This window comes from Nycticebus coucang, chromosome 21 (assembly GCF_027406575.1).
Source record: "Nycticebus coucang isolate mNycCou1 chromosome 21, mNycCou1.pri, whole genome shotgun sequence".
NCBI lineage: Eukaryota > Metazoa > Chordata > Mammalia > Primates > Lorisidae > Nycticebus > Nycticebus coucang.
Window position 1 is genome coordinate 44,077,466 of NC_069800.1, and position 23,200 is coordinate 44,100,665.

The 23,200-nt window shown below is 41.6% G+C and overlaps 1 protein-coding gene across 2 annotated transcripts in view; it reads left to right on the forward strand.

Moving 5' to 3' along the window:
* Positions 1 to 3,240: 3,240 nt before the first annotated feature.
* MANBAL (mannosidase beta like) overlaps positions 3,241 to 23,200 on the forward strand; it is a 33,910-nt gene continuing 13,950 nt past the window's right edge. The window contains exons 1-2 of one of the 2 annotated variants that reach the window (XM_053574568.1): positions 3,241 to 3,281; positions 14,017 to 14,223. In XM_053574568.1, the coding sequence (XP_053430543.1) occupies positions 14,074 to 14,223 (150 nt within the window). In that variant the 5' untranslated portion in view covers positions 3,241 to 3,281; positions 14,017 to 14,073. Of the gene's footprint in view, positions 3,282 to 3,396; positions 3,756 to 14,016; positions 14,224 to 23,200 lie in introns of those variants that run through there. The other variant, XM_053574567.1, reaches the window with a different exon arrangement.

Genomic DNA, 23,200 nt, shown 5'->3' on the forward strand with positions numbered 1-23,200 from the left:
TCTGCCTCAGCCGTCTTTAGGAAAAGCAATCAGGTTTCATCGGGGAGCCATGGTTCATGCCTGTAATTCTAGAACTTCGGGAGGCTAAGGTGGGAGGATCGCTTGAGGCAAGGAGTTTGAGACTAACCTGAGCAACATAGTGAGACTTTCTCTCTAAAAAAAACTGTAAGAAAAGAAAAGCTGTCAGGGCTTGGCGCCCGTAGCACAGTGGTTATGTTGCCGGCCATGTACACCAAGTGTGGCAGGTTTGAACTTGCCCTGGGCCACCTAAACAACGACAACTGCAACAAAAAAAACAAAAACAAGAAAAGCAGGGCAGCACCTGTGGCTCAAGGAGTAGGCGTCGGCCCCATATACCAGAGGTGGTGGGTTCAAACCCGGCCCCAGCAAAAAACAAAACAAAACAAAACTTTATGGGCGGCACCTGTGGCTCAAAGGAGTAGGGCACTGGTCCCATATGCCGGAGGTGGCGGGTTCAAGCCCAGCCCTGGCCAAAAAAAAAGAAAAGCGGTCAGTTATAAAGGATGATCAGGGAAGCCCTGCAAAAGTGATACTTGGGCTAAGAGATGAGAATGAACCTGTCTTGAGATGAGCCTGGAGCAGAGAACATTTGAGGCAGAAAGACCAACAAAGGCAAAGACTCGGGAAAGCAAATCTGCATCCCTACTTTCCTTATCCCACATCCAAATCCAGCCCATCATCTGAAACCCACATCAAGCTGCTTCCCTCATGAAACCTTCCCAGACACCGTAGTCCTGTGGCTCCTTCCTGTCTTCCTAGAGCTCTCATGGCCAGACCACTCATCTGGCTTGAATGGGTTGAGTCAGTGGTGCAATGGTTAAGCACCTGGTCTCCTGGGGAAGTTTCCAGCCCTAGGTTTCTTCACCTACAAATGGGGATCTTAATACCTACTTTATAGGGATGCTTTACAAATATCAATGTATGTAAAGTGCTTGGCACCTAATGAATACATAAGTGGCAGCTATAGCGCCAACTACATGGGGCTCATTTTCAGCATAGCTGATTTAAAAAAAAAAAAGTGGCAGCTATAATTATTACTTACTAAACTGGCTCACCTAGTTAACTATTGATCTAGTTTAGAATTTTTTTTTTTTTCCAGAGCACACATCATGCCTTTTTTAACTTTTTCTGCTATATCATGCAAACACTGTGTCTCTCATAGATATCGTGGCTAGGAATAAGTATGCCACATAGCTCTCCACTATGCCATGGCATTAATGGAGACACGCAGGCCACAGAGATGAGTAAAACTCGGCTGGAGGCCTCTGGGAGCTTCCAGAGAATGAGAAAGTAGCTGTGCATCAGCAATCACACTGGGGATTTTTTACATTTGAATATAGACAACAACATGTTTCAAAGCACCTGCATATAGGTATTAGTATGTTGGAACAAAGTACCACAAACAGAGTGGCTTAAACAACAGATATTTATTTTCTCTCAGCTCTGGAGTCTGGGAATCTGACATTAAGAAGTCTGTCAGGGGTGGCACCTGTGGCTCAAAGGGGTAGGGCGCTGGTCCCATATGCCAGAGGTGGTGGGTTCAAACCCAGCCCCGGCCAAGAAAAAAAAGAAGTCTGTCAGTACTTTCTGAGGGCTATGAGAACTCTGTCCCAATCCTCTTTCCCAGCCTTTGATGGTTTGCTGGCACTCTTTGGTGTTCCTTGGCTGTGGAAACTTCACCCTGATATCTGCCTTTATCTTCTCATCACCTTCCCCCTCCAGGGTGCATCTGTGTCCATATTTCCCATTTTCATAAGGACACCAGTCATATTGGATTAGGACCTACCCTAACAACCTCTTTTGAATTTGATCATCTTTGCAAAGATTCTATCTTCAAATAAGATCATAGTCTGAGGTATTGAAGGTCAGGACTCAAGCATACCTTTTCGGGGGACACAAACACATAAAACACTCTCTTCATCCGCATCCCACAGTGAGCCCCTCCAGGGGTAAGTACCAAGTCCTGTCCTCAATATCTGTACCCTTCAGGCCTCAGCACCCCCCCCCCCCCAGCTATTCTTGTGATCCAAGCGCTTTCCCACAATCCACACTTTCCAACCCTTACTTTGCTCTTTCCTCCTTCTCTTTGTGGGCAAATTCCTACTCATTCTTCATTTCTTACCTTCAACGTTACCTCCTCAGAGAGGCCTTCCCTGATCACCTCTCTTGGTTGTATCTCAGACATCCAACCTCTGCTCCTTTGTCCTCTATGTATTAGTTACCTATGTTGTAGAACCAATTACCTTGACACTTAGGAGCTTAAAATAATAATATTTATTTCACATTTCTGTGGGTGAGGAATTCAAGTGACTTTGCTGGGTGTTTCTGGCTCAAGATCTCTCACGAGGTTATATTAAAGGTTTTGGCTAGGGCCACAGTCGTCTGAAGGCTTGACTGGGCTGGAGGATCCACTCTCCAAGGGGCTCAGGTACATGGCTGGCAAACTGGAGTTGGTTGTTGGCAGGAGGCTTAGTTACCACCCATGTGAACCTCTCCATTGGACTGCTTAAGTGTCCTCACAACATGATCGAGAGCCACGAGAAAGTTGCAGTGTCTTTTGACTTTATCTTGGAACTCATGCTCCAGGACTTCCACAATTCCCTGGATTATAGGGATCAGCCCTAGTCACTGTGGGACTACAGGTGTTAAGAATTATCTGGGTCCACAGAGGTTGGTACTATGAGCTAAATTAGGTTTCTTTTCCCCTGTTATTAATACTTGCCTCATCCATTCCATCACACTCCACAGAATCCTCTGGCTATGTTTTGCCTTCCAAACACTACTCATGTTATATGATTACATGTTCATTTAATTATTTTAGACTGTCTCCCTCCAATAGACTGTAAGCTCCACCAAGGCAGAAACTGCGTCTGTCTGGTTCAGCACTGAACCCTAAGTGACCAAGCTCAAGGTGCTTGGTGAATGTTTTTTTTGAACATTATAAAATGTATTTGTCTCCTCTCTGCATAGTAGGCTCCTTGCTCAGGGCCTGGCATAGAATTAAGGTTTCTATAAAGGCCTGATGAATTGGGATGAGTAACAAAGAAGCTTGGTGAATTGACACGGGGTGGATCTAACTTCTCCAGACCTCTCCGTCCAGCTCAAACCCACAAAGTAGCTCCAAAAGTCTGAGGAAAGCTAGCAATCACGCTCCAACCACAACAACGCGGGCGGAGTTGAGCCCACGTGGTTGCTCAAGGCACGTCACTTCCGGGGTTGCCGGGATCCGCTTCCGGGGGAGCGGCGCGGCGGCGCGGGAGGTGAGTTCCGCGGCGCGGGCCGCCTGTGCCGCGGCTGCGGGTCTGGGCGTAGTCCGCGGTGTGGCGGGAACCGAGAGAGGGAGCGGGCTCCGGAGCGGTGGCTTGGCTCGCATGTCCCAGCTGCGCTGCTTTGCGGGCCCGGGCGTAGCCCCGCGCGCTGCATAAATAACTTCCTATGGTTCTCTGTAGAAAGTTACTTGCAGAGTGGAGTTTGAGGCCCAGGGTGGGAGGCGGAGGGTCTGGCCTGGCCTGGCCTGGTTTGGGACAGCTGAGGGCTGCTTAAGGCCGGTATCAGGGCCTTTCCTCCCACAGTGGACCATTAAGAGAAGCCTGAGCTCCTCAGTCTTTCCAGGGTTCGAACCTTGAATATATTCCGTGTTGCACTTTTCCTCCTTGGTTCGCAGTTTTCTTATCTGTAAAATGGGCACAGTGGCTGAAGCTGGAAGGAGATGGTGGATGTAAACCGCATAGTAGGTGCGCAGTGCGTTTGTTGGATGAATTCTTTTAAAGAGAAGTGAGAAATGAATTTGAGAAGTTTCACACTTTTCAAATGATGACAACAGATTTGGATTGATTATGTTTTGCAGGACATTTGCGTATCCCAGTGCCTACCTGCTACCAGTTGTGACTCCACCTTGAGAAATGGTTTAGCTTTCCATAGGACAAAATTCTAACCCAGTTTTGAGCAATTCTTGGGAATTTGTTAAACTAGTCCAGGTTTTCTGTAAGGCAGTAACTCCTGACAATGGTTTTCTATCGCCCAGTCTGTTGCAGTTGACAGAATTTTAAAATGGCTTTGTTAGAAGTCGGGAATTCCCTATCAGCACACTATACAACATTGGAAGATAGTAAAACAAACCTCTGGCAATTTTGGAATGTGGGGTTTTTTAGTCTTAGAGAAGATATAGTTAGTATTTGCCAAGTCTTAAGTTTCTCAGTGGTTATATGCTTTATGTATTTTGAAATGTTGACCCATTCCTTATTTCTTAAATAATTTTTTTTTTTTTTTTTTGTAGAGACAGTCTCACTTTATGGCCCTCGGTAGAGTGCCGTGGCGTCATACAGCTCACAGCAACCTCCAACTCCTGGGCTTAAGCGATTCTCTTGCCTCAGCCTCCCGAGTAGCTGGGACTACAGGCGCCCGCCACAACGCCCAGCTATTTTTTGGTTGCAGTTCAGCCGGGGCCGGGTTTGAACCCGCCACCCTCGGTATATGGGGCCGACGCCTTACCGACTAAGCCACAGGCGCCGCCCAATAATCTTTTTTTTTTTTTATTGTTGGGGATTCATTGAGGGTACAAGAAACCAGATTACACTGATTGCATTTGTTAGGTAAAGTCCCTCTATTTCCTCAATAAGCTTTTTATTTTAGGACGATTTTAGCTTTACAGAGTTACTGCAAAGATACTACCGTGAGTTCCCATATATCTCACACCCAGTATCCCCTATTATTAACACCTTACATTATATCCCATATTGTTAACATCTTACATTAGTGTGGTACATTTGCCACAATTAATGAACCAACATAGATACACTATTATAAACTAAAATCTATATTTTATTCATATTTCTTCACTTTTCTCCTAATGTCCTTTTTCTGTTCCAATATCGTATCCAGGATACCACATTACATTTAGCAATCATGTTTCCTTTGGCTTCTCTTCTCTGTGATATATATATATATATACATTTTTTGTTGTTGTTGTTGTTGTTGTTGTTGTTGTTTTGCAGTTTTTGGCCGGGGCCCCACTCCTTTGAGCTTCCGGCTTTCCTTGTTTTTCTTTTCTTTCTTTCTTTCTTTTTTTTTTTTTAGAGACAGAGTCTCACTTTGTCACCCTCGGTAAAGTGCTGTGGCTTCACAGCTCACAGCAACCTCCAGCTCTTGGGCTTAGGCAATTTTCTGGCCTCAGCCTCCTGAGTAGCTGGGACTATAGGCAGCCACCACAATGCCCGGCTATTTTTTTGTTGTTGCAGTTTGGCTGGGGCTGGGTTTGAACCTGCCACCCTCAGTATATGGTGCTGGTGCCCTACTCAGAGCCACAGGCGCTGCCTTTCTTTTCTTTTCTTTCTTTTTTTATTTTTAGAGAGTCCCTGGTCTCTGTCACCCAGGTTGTAGTGCAGTGGAGTGATCATAGCTCACTGCAGCCTTGAATTCCTGAGCTCAAGTGATCTCCTGCTTCGGTCTCCTGATTAGCTAGGACTATAGGCATGTGCCACTACACCTGGCTAATTTTTTTTTTTTTTTGTAGATATAGGAGTCTTGCTGTATTGCCCAGGTACCAACCACTTGAACTCCTAGTCTCAGGAGATCCTCTCACCTGGGTCTCCCAAGTGCTTGGGATTACAGGCATGATTCCCAGTGCCTGGCTAGACTTTTCCTTATTTTAGATGATCTTGATAGTTATGAGAATTACAGGTCAGGTATTTTGCTAATGACCCTCACTTGGCATTTGTCCATTTTTGTCACGATGATGCTGGGGTTATGGGTTTTGAGGAGGAAGACCCCAAAAGTAAAGTGTTTATCATAACATATCAATGGTACATGCTATCTGTGTGTATTACCACTGTGGATGTTAACTTAGACTTGAGGAAGTAATCAAGCTTTTCCACTGTAAGATTACTTTTCTTCCCCATCCCTTTCCATACTGTGCTTTTGGAAGAAAGTCATGTATAGCTCACATTAGAGTGTGGAATTATACCTCCCATTTACAAGCAGAGTATATAAATTATTTAGGATTCTTCTCCATAGGAAATTTGTCTATTGTCCTTCATTCATCTATTTACTTTTTCAGTCATTTATTTGTATCAGTATGAATTTATGGATATTTATTTTATTTTATTTATTTATTTATTGCAGTTTTTGGCCAGGGCTGAGTTTGAACCTGCCACCTCTGGCATATGGGGCCGGCACCCTACTCCATTGAGCCACATGCGCTGCCCTTTGTTTTTTATTTATTTTTTTGAGACAGAATCTCACGGTGTTGCCCTCGATTGAGTGCCGTGGCGTCACAGCTCACAGTAACTTCAAACTCTTGGGCTTAAGCGATTCTCTTGCCTCCCAGTTACCCTCCACAATGGCCAGCTATTTTTTTTGTTGTTTGTTTGTTTAGCAGGTCCAGGCCAGGTTTGAACCCGCCAGCCCTGGTGTACATGGCTGGCACCCTAAAGTAGGTTCTTAAGTGGTCTCCCTGCATCTGCTCGTCTCCCTGTAGACTGTTGTCCACCTAGCAGCCAGAGGGGCCCTTTGGAAATGGGTCAGATCATGTAATTTCTTTTCTAAAAATCTTCCAGTAACTCCTCTTTCACTCAGAAAAAGCCAAAGTCCTCATAATGGCCTGGAGCTTGCTCTGTATACTGCTTTCTGATTGTGAAGCTTATTTCCATCTCAGGATTTTTGTCTGCTGTTCCTCCATCCTGGGATACTCTAGCAGATATTTATTTTATTTCTAGCAGATATTTAAATGACGTATTCCTTTGATTTCTTCTTGGCTCTTCTGGAATGTCACCTTTTCAGAGAGGCTCTTCCCTGACTACCTCATGTAAAGTAGCAACCTCTTCCTCTATATTTGGTTGTAAACCCCCTGACATTACATTATATGTGTATGTGTGTGTGTGTTGAATGCTTCCGATTCAAACCGACCCCTGGCCAGAAACTGCAAAAAAGAAAAAAAAAAATTAAGTATTTGTTCAGTGAATGAATGTCTCAGACCACCAGTGTCTGGTATTCAGGGATGAGCCTCAAAATGGCCAATAACTTCATGAAAGTATTTGCCATGTTTGGTAATAAATGAGTATGCACTTTTTAGAGATAATGTAATTCCCCCAATGGGTGGGAAAAAAACCAACTTCTGCTCTGAAAGCAAGTCTGGAGCATCAAAGGACCAGAGACCAGGATAGTTAGCCCTGCCCTAACTAGCGGGGAAAGCCTAAGGAAGCCTAATGGCCTCTTGGCTCATTTTCCTTATGGTTTTGTTTTGTTTTGTTTTTGAGACAGACTCTTACTCTGTCACCCTGGGTAGAGTGCCATGGCAGCCTTATAGCTCACAGCAACCTCAAACTCTTGGGCTCAACAGATCTTGCCTCAGCTTCCTGAATAGCTGGGACTACAGGTGCCAGTCACAATGCCCAGCTAATTTTTCTAATTTTTAGTAGAGACATGGTCTCACTCTTGCTCAGGCTGGTCTCGAACTCTTGAGCTCAAAGCAGTCCACCCACCTCAGCCTCCCAGAGTGCTAGGATTACAGGCATGAGCCACCACATGTTAATTGATGCAGTTGGTCTAGGCATCTGCTTTTGCTTTAAAGGTGGAAACAGAGGCATAGGCTTTGTCATTTACCAAAAATTTATGAGTTGGGTCCTGGGATAAACTCAAAATGGACCCAGAGTCCCTGCTATCCAAGAGATTACAGTGGATCAAGTAAAAAACAGATTTCAGTGTAATATTTCTCAAACAGTAAGATGTATGTGTGTATATACATATATATATATTTTTTTTTTTTTTTTTTGAGAGAGTTTCACTTTGTTGCCCCTCGGTAGAGTGCTGTGGCGTCATAACTCACAGCAACCTCAAACTTTGGGCTCAAGTGATTCTCTTGCCTCAGCCTCCCAAGTAGCTGGGACTATAGGCACCCACTACAATGCCCGGCTATTTTTCAGAGACAGGATCTCGCTCTTGCTCAGGCTGGTCTCAAACTCGTGAGCTCAGGCAATCCACCTGCCTTAGTCTCCCAGAGTGTTGGGATTACAGGCATGAGCCACTGCGCCCAGCCAAGATATACATTTTAAAATTTGATCCAAGACATACATACTTGGATATAGATGTATATAAAAAAAGTTTCAGGACATAATCCTGGCCCTTACTAATCTGATACACTTTGATACTTTCTGTTGTCACTTATTTAATCAAAGTACTGGCTAATAAAGAAAAAGTGCTGCTTGCGGCTGTGGTTTCATGGCTCACTGATGGGGCATAGCCAGCAGTTTGGGTAAGAGCTCTGGCTCTGAGGAAACCAGCCTGTTTGTATCCTGAGTTTGCCACTCACCAGCCAATTATCCCTGGGTAGGTCATATAACCTCTCCAAGCCTCAGTTTTCCCATCCTCATTGGGACTACCTTGCAGAGTGATCATGAAATGAATGAGATGCTGACTGTAAAGTTTGGTCCACAACACCTGGCATATGATCTGCTCGCTACTTTGCTATAGCAATGGCAGGGGGGTGGGTAACACAGCCTGTCACAGCAAGTCAAGGGATAAATGCCACCCAGTTGAGATCTGAAGGATGAGTGTAGCTTTCTACAATCAGTAAAGGAAAACCCAGAATTAGGGGCTGGGAAGTAAAGCACTGAAGTGCAGGGAAACCAGATGAGTTTTATAGCATACATAATACAGAGAGCATTTTATGTTTTCCAGAACCTTTTCACAGCCACCTTCTTTTTTTTTTTTTATATTTTTTCTTTTTTATTTTATTTTATTTTTTTTTGCAGTTTTTGGCTGGGGCTGGGTTTGAACCCACCACCTCCAGCATATGGGGCCGGCGCCCTACTCCTTTGAGCCACAGGCGCCGCACCACAGCCACCTTCTTATTACACCTGTGCTGTCCACTGTTGGAGCCTTTGGCCCCATGTGACTATTTATCATTAAAGTTAAATAAAATTGAAATTAAAAATTCAGTTCCTCTGTAACCACATTTAAGTACTCAGTAGCCACATGTGGCTGGTGAGAGAGAACAACACAGTTTCCATCATTGCAGAAAGCTTTGTTGGTCAGTGCTTCATTATACCTGAACAAAAGTCTTGTGAAAAAAGTAGATAGGGCATACATTTCTTTTAAATTGTATTTATTGTTTGAATAACATTCCAAAAAATTACAAAGTTTTACAAATAACATTCCAAAAAATTACCAAAAAAATTACCTTAATAGTAACTGTTTACATTTTCCTATGGCTTCTTTTGATCTTTAGCCAGTGAAATCAGCTTATAGATGGTTGCAATTACAGTGTTCATACAATTGCTTACTTTTAAAATTAATATTATTTTCAAATGACTTTCCACTGACCTGATACACAGTGTTCCTATCTGCCATGTTTGTGAAGGGGGAATTATACTATGATGTATGGTAATTGAGTTAACTGCTTCCTTACTGTTGGACACTTCAGTTAACTTCCTGTTTTTCATTGTTACAAATAGTACTGCCATGAACTTTTTTGTGCCTGGGGGCTTTTTCTTGTTTTTAATTGTTTCCTTACTATAAATTCTAGGAAGTAAGTTATTCAGTCAAAGGATATAATCACTCTAAGGCTCTCGGTGTATATTGCCTAATGGCCATTAAAAAAAAAAAAGCCTAAATGTGTTGTAAGTTTGAATAGCTATCATTGTCACCTGGCTTCTGAGAACATCAAGTTTCCAAGAGGTCAAGAGATGAGCCCAAAGTGTAGCCACTTACTTGCTGATAGGGTTTGTGCCTGCTGCTTCTGGACCATTGTCCCATCTTTCTGTTGTGTTATGCCAAATATTTATAACAGTGTTGTTGTTAGTGACTAATAAATCTATCTATAAGCCTACCAGGCTTATAAGTAGCTTTGTTACACCCTTAAGCATAAAGCTTGGGGTCAAGGGTGTTTCTAGAAATGTACACTTAATGAGGTGTAACTGAAGAAATTAGCACACTTTTAAAAATCTTGGTATTCCCATTGCAGTTTCCTGTAGGGGCCATAGGTTTCCTCTAGTGAAGCTGTTCTTGCAGCTACCCTGGCATTTACTTGGCCAGTTTAGCCGCCCCAAATAATCTGCCTGGAGTCGGAGCGTCATACTTCGTATTTTACCAAAAATGGTATTCCTGAGCTCATGCCCCACCTGATTCAGCACACTTGGAATCAGGTGATGTTGGATTCTTTCCAGAAGTCAAATCCTTCCTGGGAGGATGAAGACTGCCAGTTCTGAGGATTCTGTTAGGAAAAAAAAAAGGCCCCTGGCTGTGAAGGTCATTCTCGAAGTAGACAGAACTGGTGTGAGGAGTGAACACCCTGTTGGCCCAGGCACATGACCTTCTGACATGACCAGGTTGAAAAGGAAGCAATGCTCATTTGTATTAAGTCCCACTCAGTCTATTTAGGAGGTTATTTTTATTATCTTCAGTCACTTCATGTTGGAAACATGGTGCAAAGCAGTGAAGACTCAGTGACAGTTTAGAGGAAGGTCTTTACAACAGTCCCTTTAGCCTAGAGCCATCCCACAGAAGTTGCATACAGGTCACATGTGTAATTTTAGTAACTAGCTACATTTTCCAGTAGCCACATTTAAAAAGTAAAAAGAGGCCAAGTAACAGTGGCTCACACCTGTAATTTTAGCCCTCTGGGAGGCCAAGGTAGGAGGATCCCTGGAGCTCAGGAGTTCAAGACCAGCCTGAGTAACAGCGAAATCCATTTCTACTAAAAATGGAAAAATCAGCCAGCTGTTGTGTTAGGCACCTGTAGTCCCAGCTACTTGGGGAGGCTGAGATAGGATCTCTTGAGCCCAGGAATTTGAGGTTGATGAGAGCAAGGCTGATGCTGTGGCCCTCTATCTCCAGTGACAGAGTAAGACTGTCTCAAAAAAATAATAAATAAAAAGTAGAAACAGATGAATTTTTTTATTGTGGTAAAATATATGACAAAACTTACCATTTTGACCATTTTGAAGTATAAAATTCAGTGGCCTTTGCAGTGTTATGTAATCATCACTGCTATTTTCAGAACTTTTTCATCTTCTAAAACCGAAACTCTATATTCCCATTAAACATTAACTCCCCAGTTCCCCTGTCCCCTACCCCTGGTAACCCGTATTCTACTTTCTGTCTCTGAATTTGCCTACCCTAGGTATGTACCTTGTGTAGGTGGAATCATACAGTGTCCTTTTGTGTCTGGCTTATTTCGCATACTATTTATTCACAGTTCATAATGTTTTCATCCATGTTGTAGCATGCATCAGGACTTTGTGCCTTTTTAAGGCTAATATTTCATTGTACAGATATGCTACATTTGTGTGTCCGTTCATCTGCTGATGAACTTAGTTGTTTCCGTTTTCTGTCTGTTGTGAACAATACTGCTATGAATATTGTTGTCTGAGTCCTTGCTGTAATTCTTTTGGGTATATACTGGTAGTGGATTTTCTAGGTCATATGATAATTCTGTTTTTTTTTCTTTTTTTTTGAGACAGAGTCTCACTATGTCACCCTCAGTAGAGTACTATGGCATCATAGCTCACAGCAACCTCAAACTCTTGGGCTTAAGCAATTCTCTTCCTTCAGCCTCCTGAGTAGCTGGGACTACAGGCGCCCGCCACAACACCAGGCTATTTTTTGTTGTTGTTGTTGCAGTTGTTTAGTTGGCTGGGGTTGGGTTCAAACCTGCCACCCTCGGTGTAGGTGGCTGGCACTGTGACCAATGTGCTACGGGCTCTGAGCTGATAATTCTATTTTAACTTTTTGAGGAACCCCTAAAATAATTTCTACAGGGGCTATACCATTTTACATTTTGGCCAACAGTGTGTGATATCCCTTTAGATCCTTACCAACACTTATTTTCCTTTATTAGTGACCATCGTATTTGGTATGAAGTGGTGCCTCCTTGTTTTTTATTTTTTGAGACAGACTCTGTTACTGCAGGCTAAAGTGCCATGGCTTCAGCCTAGCTCACAGCAGCCTCAAACTCTTAGATTTAAGTAATCCTCTTGCCTCAGCCTCCCAAGTAGCTGGGACTACAGGTACCCACTACATGCCTGGCTAATTTTTTCTATTTTTAGTAGAGATAGGGTCTTACTCTTGCTCAGGTTGATCTTTGAACTCCTCATCTTAAATGATCCTCCCACCCCAGCCCCCCAGAGTGCTAGACTTACAGTGGTGAGCCACTATGCCTAGGCCAAAGAAAAAGTTGTTACGGTTTTGATTTGTGTTTCCTAACAACTCATGATGCTCAGCATCTTCTCATGTGCTTATTGGCCATTTGTATCTCTTTTTTGGAGCTATCCATATACATGAACGTATGTATGCAAATATATTCAAGACATACTTGAATGGGTCTATTGTCTGTTCAAGTCCTTTGTCCATTTTTAATTGGGTTGTTCTGATTTTTGTTGTGTTGTAGTTATTTTTAAAATTTTTAAAAGAGATAACATCTTGCTCTGTTGCAAGGCTAGAGTACATTGGCATGATCAGAGCTCACTACAACCTCAAACTCCTGGGTTCAAGCAATTGTCCCATCTCAGACTCTTGAGTAGCTAGGACTATAGGCTCATGCCATCATACCCAGCTAATTTTTTTATTTTTTATTTTTTGTAGAGATGGGGGTGTCGCTATTGCCCAGGCTGGTCTTGAAATCCTGGCCTCCTTCCTTGGCCTCCCAGCGTGCTGTGATTATAAGTGTAAGCCACTGCACCCAGCCCCTTGTAGTTCTTTATATATTCTGGGTAATAGACACTTACGATTTAAAAATATCTTCTCTCATTTTCTGCGTTGTCTTTTTACTCTCTCAATGATTTCCTATTAAGCATAAAAGTTTAATTTGATGTGAAGTGTAATTTATATTTTCTTTTGTTGCTTATGCTTTGATGTCATTATGCAAGAAATCATCACAAACTTTAATGTCATGAACATTTCCCCTTGATTCTTTTCTAAGTATCCAACTTTATTCCTTTGAATGTGAATATTTCAATAAATAGTTTTCCCAACTATTTGTTGAAAAGACTGTCTTTTTCCCAGAATGGTCTTGGTACCCTTATTTGAAAGTCAATTGACAATGGCTTGGTGCCCGTTGCTCAGTAGTTAGGGCACCGGCCACATATACCCGGGCTGGATGGTTCAAACCCGGCCCAGGCCTGCTAAACAGCAATTACAACAACAACAACAAAAGAATAGCCCGGCATTGTGGTGGGCGCCTATAGTTCCAGCTACTTAGGAGGCTGAGGCAAGAAAATCACTTAAGCCCAAGAGTTTGAGGTTGCTGTGACTGTGATGCCATGGTACCCTACTGAGGGCGACATAGTAAGACTCTATCTCAGAAAAAAAAAAAAAAAGAAAGAAAGAAAGAAAGTCAGTTGACCACATATGTAGTGATTACTTCTGGCCTCACTATGTTGACCTCATATCCCCACCCCGGAGCCTCCACACTTGCTTTTCTCTCGGTCTGGAACGTGCTTCCGTTAGGTACAGGCAGGGCTCACTCTCTCACCGCACATAGCCGCCATTTAATTTCCATCTCTGTGCTTCACAGAGGCCCCGCCTGTCTCCCTGTACACAAGAAAATGATGCTCTTCTTACGTTTTTTCCAAGAGTTACCACTGCCTGGCACATCACGTCTCGGTGTGCTCATTGTCTGCCTCTGTCCTGAGCATGGGGACCCCGGGAGAGCAGGGGTTTGCTGTTCTCCTCACTCTTCTGTGCTTGGTGTTCCATAAATATTTGTCACACGAGTGACTAGATGACAAATAAATGAATAAACAAAGCCTGAAACACAGCAGACCTTCAGTGAATGTGTGTTTGAGATTCTTGCTAAAATGTTTCCTTTTGCATTTGCTAATTTATTTTCCTTATCTTTAGAAATCATCAACCGTATAAAAAAGTTGAAAGAATGGTTCAGTGACTCTTCATGTATCTTCTGTCAGATTCCGGACTTGTTAACATTTCACCGCAGTTTGCATTTGTGTGTGTACGTAAAAGTCAGTTGTAGAAACATGACACTTGACCCTTTGCATTTACTAGTTGGCTTTGGAGAGTGGAGAATCAGAAGAGACTTAAGGCAGCAGGGGGGCTTGGGCCATGGCCTCTGACCTGGACTTCACACCTCCCGAGGTGCCTGAACCTACTTTTCTGGAGAACCTGCTACGGTACGGACTCTTCCTGGGGGCCATCTTCCAGCTTATCTGTGTGCTGGCCATCATCGTACCCATCCCCAAGTCCCATGAGGCGGTAAGTCCTTTCCTGGGAGCTTCAGCTCCTCTGAGTGCCAGGTTGGGCTCTGGGTACTAACCAGAGATACCACCACAGTCAAGACCAGCAGGGCCTTCTTGATTTAGTGTGTGTCCCCAGATTCCCACCTGGGAGATTGAACCACACAGTTAATACATTATTTGTTCACACATCAGTTAAGCAGATTTTTATTTCATCCCTACTCCATGTCAGACTCTGTTGAAAGATGTAGTGTCTGCCCAAAGGTTCAAATCCTTGGGCGGAAAGGCAGATTCAGAAAGAGTACCCACCTGTGCTCACTAGAGGAAGCAGTGAGAGTGTAAACAAGGAGGAGGGCCTGATCTTACCCTGGGGCAGGGGCTGGGTTGTCCACCCTCCTGAGGAGGCTGAGCAGGCTTCTGCCAGGTGAAGTGGGCAGGGGGACCTGGGGGTAAAGGAATGGGCTAGTTCAAGGAGGCGAATGTAGTTGTATGTGGCTGGAGCAAGAGGGGGACTTGGTGTAGGCAAGACCTGTAGGGTTTTAAGAGAATGACATCATTAGATTTGCTTTTTTGTTGTTTTGACTCTTGTTTAGTGTCTTTATTCTATAACTAGATACCCTCCTTCCACCCACTTTCTTAACACTCCATGCCCCCATTGTCTCATGATATTGATTTTTTGGAGAAACTAGGTCATTTGTCATCTGTGATATACACATCCCAGGATTTGGCTGATTGCTTCTCTGTGGTATCATTTAATGTGTTTCCCTGTTCCCTATATTTCCTGTCAACTGGATGTTCCATCTAGAGCAGTGTTTTTCAACCTTTTTTATCTCATAGCACACTTGAACCTACAGTTAAACTTCCATGGCACACTTAAATTATGTTGATCAAAAAAAAGAGTTAAAAAAAAGAATATACCTACTGTGCTTTGAATGTCTTTTGAAAACAATTTAATGATCTTTAAAAATTTTTGGGCAGCGCCTGTGACTCAAGGAGTAGGGTGCCGGCCCCATATACCGGGGGTGGCGGATTCAAGCCCGGCCCCAGCCAAAACTGCCAAAAAAAAAAAAAAAAATTTTTTTTTTTGTGGTGCACCTAAGATCCTCTCAGGGCACACCAGTTAAAAACCACTGACTTGGAGGCCTGATGCCATTCAGATCCTGTTCAGGTCACCTCATAGGTGGTGCTGGACTCCCTATTGCATGTTGTAAATAGACAACTGATGTCTGGCTGCCACACATTTGGAGACTCTAGGACTGCTCTCTGGGTTCAGGTGGTTCACTTGATCCTCCATTATGAAAACCCCCTATCAGTCGCTCCCCTAAATGGGGTTAGCTTCCGTCAATGACTATTGCTTAAATCTGATATTTCCTTCTGCATTTATTAGCTGGAATTCTTTAATAAAGACCTTTTCCTCAACCTGTGTGGTTATTCTGAAATGCTCTTCATACTGAAAAATACTTGGTTCTTTCCCTTTATTTATCAGTTTTCAGAGTAGTGAGTTTGGGCCCTAGCAGCCTCCCAAGTGTTGACTAGAGAAGCTTGGGTTTTCATATCATTTTGGATATATATATGTGTGTGTGTATATATATACATATATATATATATACATATATATATTTAGTTTGTGTTTTTATGCTCAGATTTGCTCAGCAGGAGCCCCTTCAAATTGGTGTCTTTATATTAATATTTTTGTGTATTTTTTGTTTATTTTAGATAGAGTCTCACTATGTCATCCTTGGTAGAGTGCTGTAGCATCACAGCTCACAGCAACTTCAAACTCTTGGGCTTAAGCGATTCTCTTGCCTCAGCCTCCCAAGTAGCCACACCGCCTGACTATTTTTTTGTTTGTTTGTTTCATTTGCCATTGTTGTTTAGCTGGCCCGGGCTGGGTTTGAACCCGCCAGCCTCGGTGTATGTGGCCAACACTGTAACCACTGAGCTACAAGCACAGAGCCATATGTTAATATTTAATACCTTCTTGGCTCAGTATGATGTCCCAGGTTTATTTTGTACATTTTCTGCCCTTATCTTTTAATCGGTCATTTCTCTAAAAAACTCTGGCCCCTTTTTAGTAGAAAATAATATTTAGAGACCTCAGTTAGAATACTAGAAGTGATCAGTGCTGCTGAGCTGTGATTGCTTCTGCCTTTCAATGAATGGATATAGAAAATTTTAAGAAAAGAAAAAATTGGCCAGGTGCAGTAGCTCATGCCTATAATCCTAGCACTCTGGAAGACCAACAGGGAGGCAGGCAGATCTCTTGAGCTCAGGAGTTTGAGACTAGCTTGAGCAAGAGACCCTCTTCCACCCAGAGGTGACTATTTTTATTTTTACTTACTTTTCCTTTGTTTCTTTGTAAAAATAAAAAAAATTAGCTGGGCCCTATGGCAGGCACCTGTGGTCCCAGTTACTTGGGAGGCTGAGGCAGGAGGATCATTTGAATCCAGGAGTTTGAGGTTGCTGTGAGCTAGGCTGATGCCACAGTACTCTAGCCTGGGGCAGCAGAGTAAGAGTCTGTCTCCAAAAAGAAAAAATAGGAAAAGAAAAAGTTGTGGGTTCATACTGGTATTAGAAATCATATTTGGCTATGAAACCAATGTATGGTGCCCCATGATCACATTAATGTACACGGCTGATTTAATAAAAAAAAAAAGAAAAAAAGAAATTATATTTGGGTGGTGTCTGTGGCTCAGTGGGCAGGGCACCAGCCCCATATACCGAGGGTGGCAGGATCAGCCCCTGCCATCTGCAACAAAAAAAAAGATAGCTGGGCGTTGTGGTGGGCACCTGTAGTCCCAGCTGCTTGGGAGGCTGAGGCAAGAGAATCACCTAAGCCCAGGAGTTGGAGGTTGCTGTGAGCAGTATGACACCATGGCACTCTACTAAGGGCAATAAAGTGAAACTCTGTCTCTACAAAAAAAAAATCATATTTAAGGATATAGTGTTTTTAGTTATTTGATTTTATACTAGTATCTTGTATCTGTTTATTCTATGCTAGAAATCTTCTTTCCTAATAACAATAATGAAATGACTTAATGCTCTATCCTACTATTTCAGAGGCACCTAGGCACCTAGTTCTTCTAGGTAATTCACTAGGAGAACTCACAGCTATGATTTATCATAGTGAAAGGACACAAAGTAGCCTTGGCAAAGGGAAAAGTGCATGGGGCAAAGACCAGAAGAAATAAGGTACAAGCTTCCATGAGTGCTTATTCTCCTCAGCAAAGAGTCGACAATTCATGTGAAGTGTTGGATGGCAGGGAAGCTCATTACAGACTCAGTGTCCAGCGTTTTTATTGGGGATTTGTCACATAAGCACCCTCTTCCTAGCACAATTCAAAATTCCAGATTTTCAGAAAGAAATTAGGTGTTCAGCATAAACCACACTGTTTGCTCAAACAGTTTAGGCACAGTGAGCTGCTGTTAACATTTCTGAGAATCGTGGGAAACACCTAAAATTCAAGTTCCCAGATCTCAGCCACGGGCCAACCCTGCAAGCAGGCTTTTCTAAGATAGTTTGTTCATGTTAATTCTATTCTGCACATCCACGATATACTAGTTACAGCCTTAAAAAATTTTATTTTTTTTTTACTAACAGCAAGACTCAGAATGAAATTTAAGACTTATTAGTGATTCTTTTTTGGCTTTAAAATGTGTCCCTGTAGGGGTATACAAAGTACTGTGTTTAGTAATTATTTTCTCTGTGTCAGTTTCTCACCACGACATGCAGTGAGGTTAATTTACCTCAGTGTGTTTTTAATTTTTAGAGATTTTTTCTTTTTGATTTAATTTTTGTTTAATTACATAAAACATGTATATACAATATTTTCGAAAGTCAAAACCATATAATCAATGTTCATTCACTGAAGTTTCCTTTAATCTTATCATCTTCCATCCTATTCCCTCCTCACAGTAACCATTTTTATTATTTTGATTAATTTTTCTTCTGTAACTTTTTAAATACATGAACAAATACATATGTGTGTGTGTATCTATTTGGGAGGATGATGGGCATTTACTGAAAAGGGGAACTGTGGTGAAGGCACGGCTTGGCATGGGGCTAGGGGAAGGAGCATGCCAAGTTCAGTTTTTTTTATTGTTAAATCATAGCTGTGTACATTAGTACAATCAAGGGGTACAATGTGCTGGTTTCATATACAATCTGAAACATTCTCTTTAAACTATTCAGCGTAGCCTTCATGGAATTTTCTTAGTTATTGTATGTAGACATTTGTATTCTGCATTTAGTACGTTTCGCCTGTACCCATTCTAAGATGCACTGTAGGTGTGGCCTCACCCATCACCCTCCCTCCACCCTAACTTCCCACCTCCCTTCCCCTTCCTTGGCCCTTTCCCCATAGTCTTGTACTATATTTGGATTATAGCCTTCATGTGAAAGCTATAATTCAGCTTCATAGTAGGGCTGAGTACATTGGATACTTTTTCTTCCATTCCTGAGATACTTTGCTAAGAAGAATATGTTCCAACTCCATCCATGTAAACATGAAAGAGGTAAAGTCTCCATCTTTCTTTAAGGCTGCATAGTATTCCATGGTATACATGTACCACAATTTGCTAGTCCATGCGTGGGTTGATGGGCACTTGGGCTTCTTCCATGACTTAGCAATTATGAATTGGGCTGCAATGAACATTCTGGTACAGATGTCTTTGTTATATTGTGATTTTTGATCTTCTGGGTATAAACCTAGTAAAGGAATTATAGGATCGAATGGCAGGTCTATTTTTAGGTCTCTAAGTATTCTCCAGACATCCTTCCAGAAGGAATGTATTAGTGCGCATTCCCACCAGCAGTGTAGAAGTGTGCCCTTTTCTCCACATCCACGCCAACATCTCTGGTTTTGAGATTTTGTTATGTGGGCTACTCTTACTGGGGTTAGGTGATATCTCAAAGTAGTTTTGATTTGCATTTCTCTGATGATTAAGGATGATGAGCTTTTTTTCATGTGTTTGTAGATTGTGCGTCTGTCTTCTTTAGAGAAGTTTCTCTTCAAGTCCCTTGCCCACCCTGAGATGGGATCACTTGTTCTTTTCTTGCTAATATGTTTGAGTTCTCTGTGGATTCTGGTTATTAGACCTTTATCAGAGGTTTATAACCTGCAAATATTTTCTCCCATTCTGAGGGCTGTCTTCTTGCTTTACTTACTATGTTCTTAGCTGTGCAGAAGCTTTTTAGTTTGATCAGGTCCCAGTAGTGTATTTTTGATACTGCTTCAATTGCCTAGGAAGTCCTCCTCATAAAATGTTCACCCAGGCCGATTCCTTCTAGAGTTTTCCCTGCACTTTCTTCAAGTACTTTTATAGTTTCATGTCTTAAGTTTAAATCTTTTATCCAGTGAGAGTCTATCTTAGTTAATGGTGAAAGGTGTGGGTCCAGTTTCAATCTTCTACAGGTTGCCAGCCAGTTCACCCAGCACCATTTGTTAAATAGGGAATCTTTTCCCCACTGAATGTTTTTAATTGGCTTGTCAAAGATCAAATAATGGTAAGTAGCTGGATTCACCTCTTGGTTCTCTATTCTGTTCCAGACATCTACTTCTCTGTTTTTGTGCCAGTACCATGCTGTTTTGATCACTATCGATTTATAGTACAGTCTCAGGTCTGGTAGCGTGATTCCTCCTGCTGTGTATTTATTGCTGAGTAATGTTTTGGCTATTCAAGGTTTTTTTCTGATTTCATATAAAATGAAGTATTATTTTTTCAAGATCTTTAAAATATGACAATGGAGCTTTAATAGGAATTGCATTAAAATTATATATTGCTTTGGGTAGTATGAACATTTTAACAATGTTGATTCTTCCCAGCTATGAGCATGGTATGTTTTTCCATTTGTTAACATCTTCAGCTATTTCTTTTCTTTTTTTTTTCTTTTTTTTTTTTTTTTTGCAGTTTTTGGCCGGGGCTGAGTTTGAACCCACCACCTCTGGCATATGGGACCAGCGCCCTATCCCTTTGAGCCACAGGCACCACCCGCTATTTCTTTTCTTAAAGTTTCATAGTTCTCTTTGTAGAGATCTTTCACATCCTTTGTTAGATACACTCCCAAATATTTCATCTTCTTTGGCACTACTGTGAAAGGAATAGAGTCCTTGACTGTTTTTTCGGCTTGGTTATTGTTGTTATATATAAAGGCTACAGATTCATGGGTGTTGATTTTGAGCCTGAGACATTGCTGTATTCCTCGATCGCTTCTAAAAGTTTTGTAGTAGAATCCCTAGTGTTTTCCAGATATGCGATCATATCATCTGCGAAGAGTGAAAGTTTGATCTCTTCTGACCCTATGTGGATACCCTTGATCGCCTTTTCTCCCCTAATTGCAATGGCTAAAACTTCCATTACAATGTTAAAGAGCAATGGAGACAATGGGCAACCTTGCCTGGTTCCTGATCTAAGTGGAAATGATTTCAATTTAACTCCATTCAATACGATATTGGCTGTGGGTTTGCTGTAGATGGCCTCTATCAGTTTAAGAAATGTCCCTTCTATACCAATTTTCTTAAGTGTTCTGATCATGAAGGGATGCTGGATATTATCAAAAGCTTTTTCTGCATCAATTGAAAGAATCATATGGTCCTTATTTTTTAGTTTGTTTATGTGCTGAATTACATTTATAGATTTACATATATTGAACGAGACTTGAGACCCTGGTATAAATCCCACTTGGTCGTGGTGTATAATTTTTTTTTTTTTTTTTGTAGAGACAGAGTCTCACTTTATGGCCCTTGGTAGAGTGCCGTGGCATCACACAGCTCACAGCAACCTCCAACTCCTGGGCTTAAGAGATTCTCTTGCCTCAGCCTCCCAAGTAGCTGGGACTACAGGCGCCCGCCACAACGCCCGGCTATTTTTTGGTTGCAGTTTGGCCGGGGCCGGGTTTGAACCCGCCACCCTCGGTATATGGGGCCGGCGCCTTACCGACTGAGCCACAGGCGCCACCATGTGGTGTATAATTTTTTTGATATGTTGTTGGATTCTGTTTGTTAGGATCTTATTGAGTATTTTAGCATCAATATTCATTAGTGATATTGGTCTATAATTTTCTTTTCTTGTTGGGTCTTTCCCTGGTTTGGGTATCAAGGTGATGTTTGCTTCGTAGAATGTGTTGGGTAATATTCCTTCTTTTTCTATATTTTGGAAGAGGTTTAGTAATATAGATACTAGTTCTTCTTTAAAGGTTTGGTAGAATTCTGACGTAAAGCCATCTGGTCCTGGGCTTTTCTTTTTAGGGAGATTTTGTATAGTTGATGCTATTTCAGAACTTGAAATAGGCCTGTTCAACATTTCCACTTCATTCTGGCTAAGTCTAGGTAGGTGGCATACTTCCAGGTATTGGTCGATTTCTTTCAGGTTTTCATATTTCTGAGAGTAAAGTTTCTTGTAGTATTTATTAAGAATTTTTTGAATTTCTGAGGGGTCTGTTGTTATTTCATTGTTACCATTTCTGGTTGATGAAATTAGAGATTTTACTCTTTTTTTCCTGGTTAGGTTGGCCAAAGGTTTATCTATTTTATTGATCTTTTAAAAAAACCAACTTTTGCATTTATTGATCTGTTGTATATAATTCTTTTGTTTTCAGTTTCATTTAATTCTGCTCTGACTTTGGTTATTTTCTTCTGCTGGGTTTGGGGTTGGAGTGTTCTTCCTTCTCTAGTTGCTTGAGATGTCCCATTAAGTTATTAACTTCTCTTTCCGTTTTTTTTTGAGGAAAGCTTGCAGTGCTATACATTCCCCTCTTAGGACTGCCTTTGCAGTATCCCAGAGGTTCTGATAATTCGTGTCTTGATTGTTGTTTTCTTCTAAAAATTTGGTGATTTCTTTCTTAATCTCGTCTATAACCCATCTATCCTTCAGCATAAGGTTGTTTAGCTTCCGTGTTTTTGTATGGGTATGCAGGTTCCTGTTGTTATTGAGTTCAACTTTTATTCCATGATGGTCTGAGAAGATTCAAGGAATAATTTCTATTTTTTTAAATTTGCTGAGGTTAGATTTGTGGCCTAGGATGTGGTCGATTTTGGAGTATGTTCCATGGGCTGATGAGAAGAATGTGTATTCAGTTTGGTTGGGATGAAATGTTCTATAGATGTCTGTTAAGTCCAGATGTTGAATGGTTGAGTTTAAATCTAAAATTTCTTTGCTGCCAAAGAAGATGAAATATTTGGGAATTTATCTAACAAAGGACATGAAAGATCTCTATAAAGAGAACTATGAAACTCTAAGAAAAGAAATAGCTGAAAATATTAACAAATGGAAAAACATACCATGCTCATGGCTGGGAAGAATCAACATAGTTAAAATGTCTATACTACCCAAAGCAATATATAATTTCATTGCAATCCCTATTAAAGCTCCACTATCATACTTTAAAGATCTGGAAAAAACAATACTTTGTTTTATATGGAATCAGAAAAAACCTCGAATAGCCAAGACATTACTCAGAAATAAAAACAAAGCGGAGGAATTACGCTACCAGACCTCAGACTATACTACAAATCAATAGTGATCAAAACAGCATGGTATTGGCACAAAAACAGAGAAGTAGATGTCTGGAATAGAATAGAGAACCAAGAGGTGAATACAGCTACTTACCATTATTTGATCTTTGACAAGCCAATTAAAAACATTCAGTGGGGAAAAGATTCCCTATTTAACAAATGGTGCTGGGTGAACTGGCTGGCAACCTGTAAAAGACTGAAAGTGGACCCACACCTTTCACCATTAACTAAGATAGACTCTCACTGGATCAAAGATTTAAACTTAAGACATGAAACTATAAAAATACTAGAGGAGAGTGCAGGGAAAACCCTTGAAGAAATCGGGATGGGCGAGTATTTTATGAGGAGGACCCCCCGGGCAATTGAAGCAGCTTCAAAAATACACTACTGGGACTTGATCAAACTAAAAAGCTTCTGCACAGCCAAGAACACAGTAAGTAAAGCAAGCAAACAGCCCTCAGAATGGGAGAAGATATTTGCAGG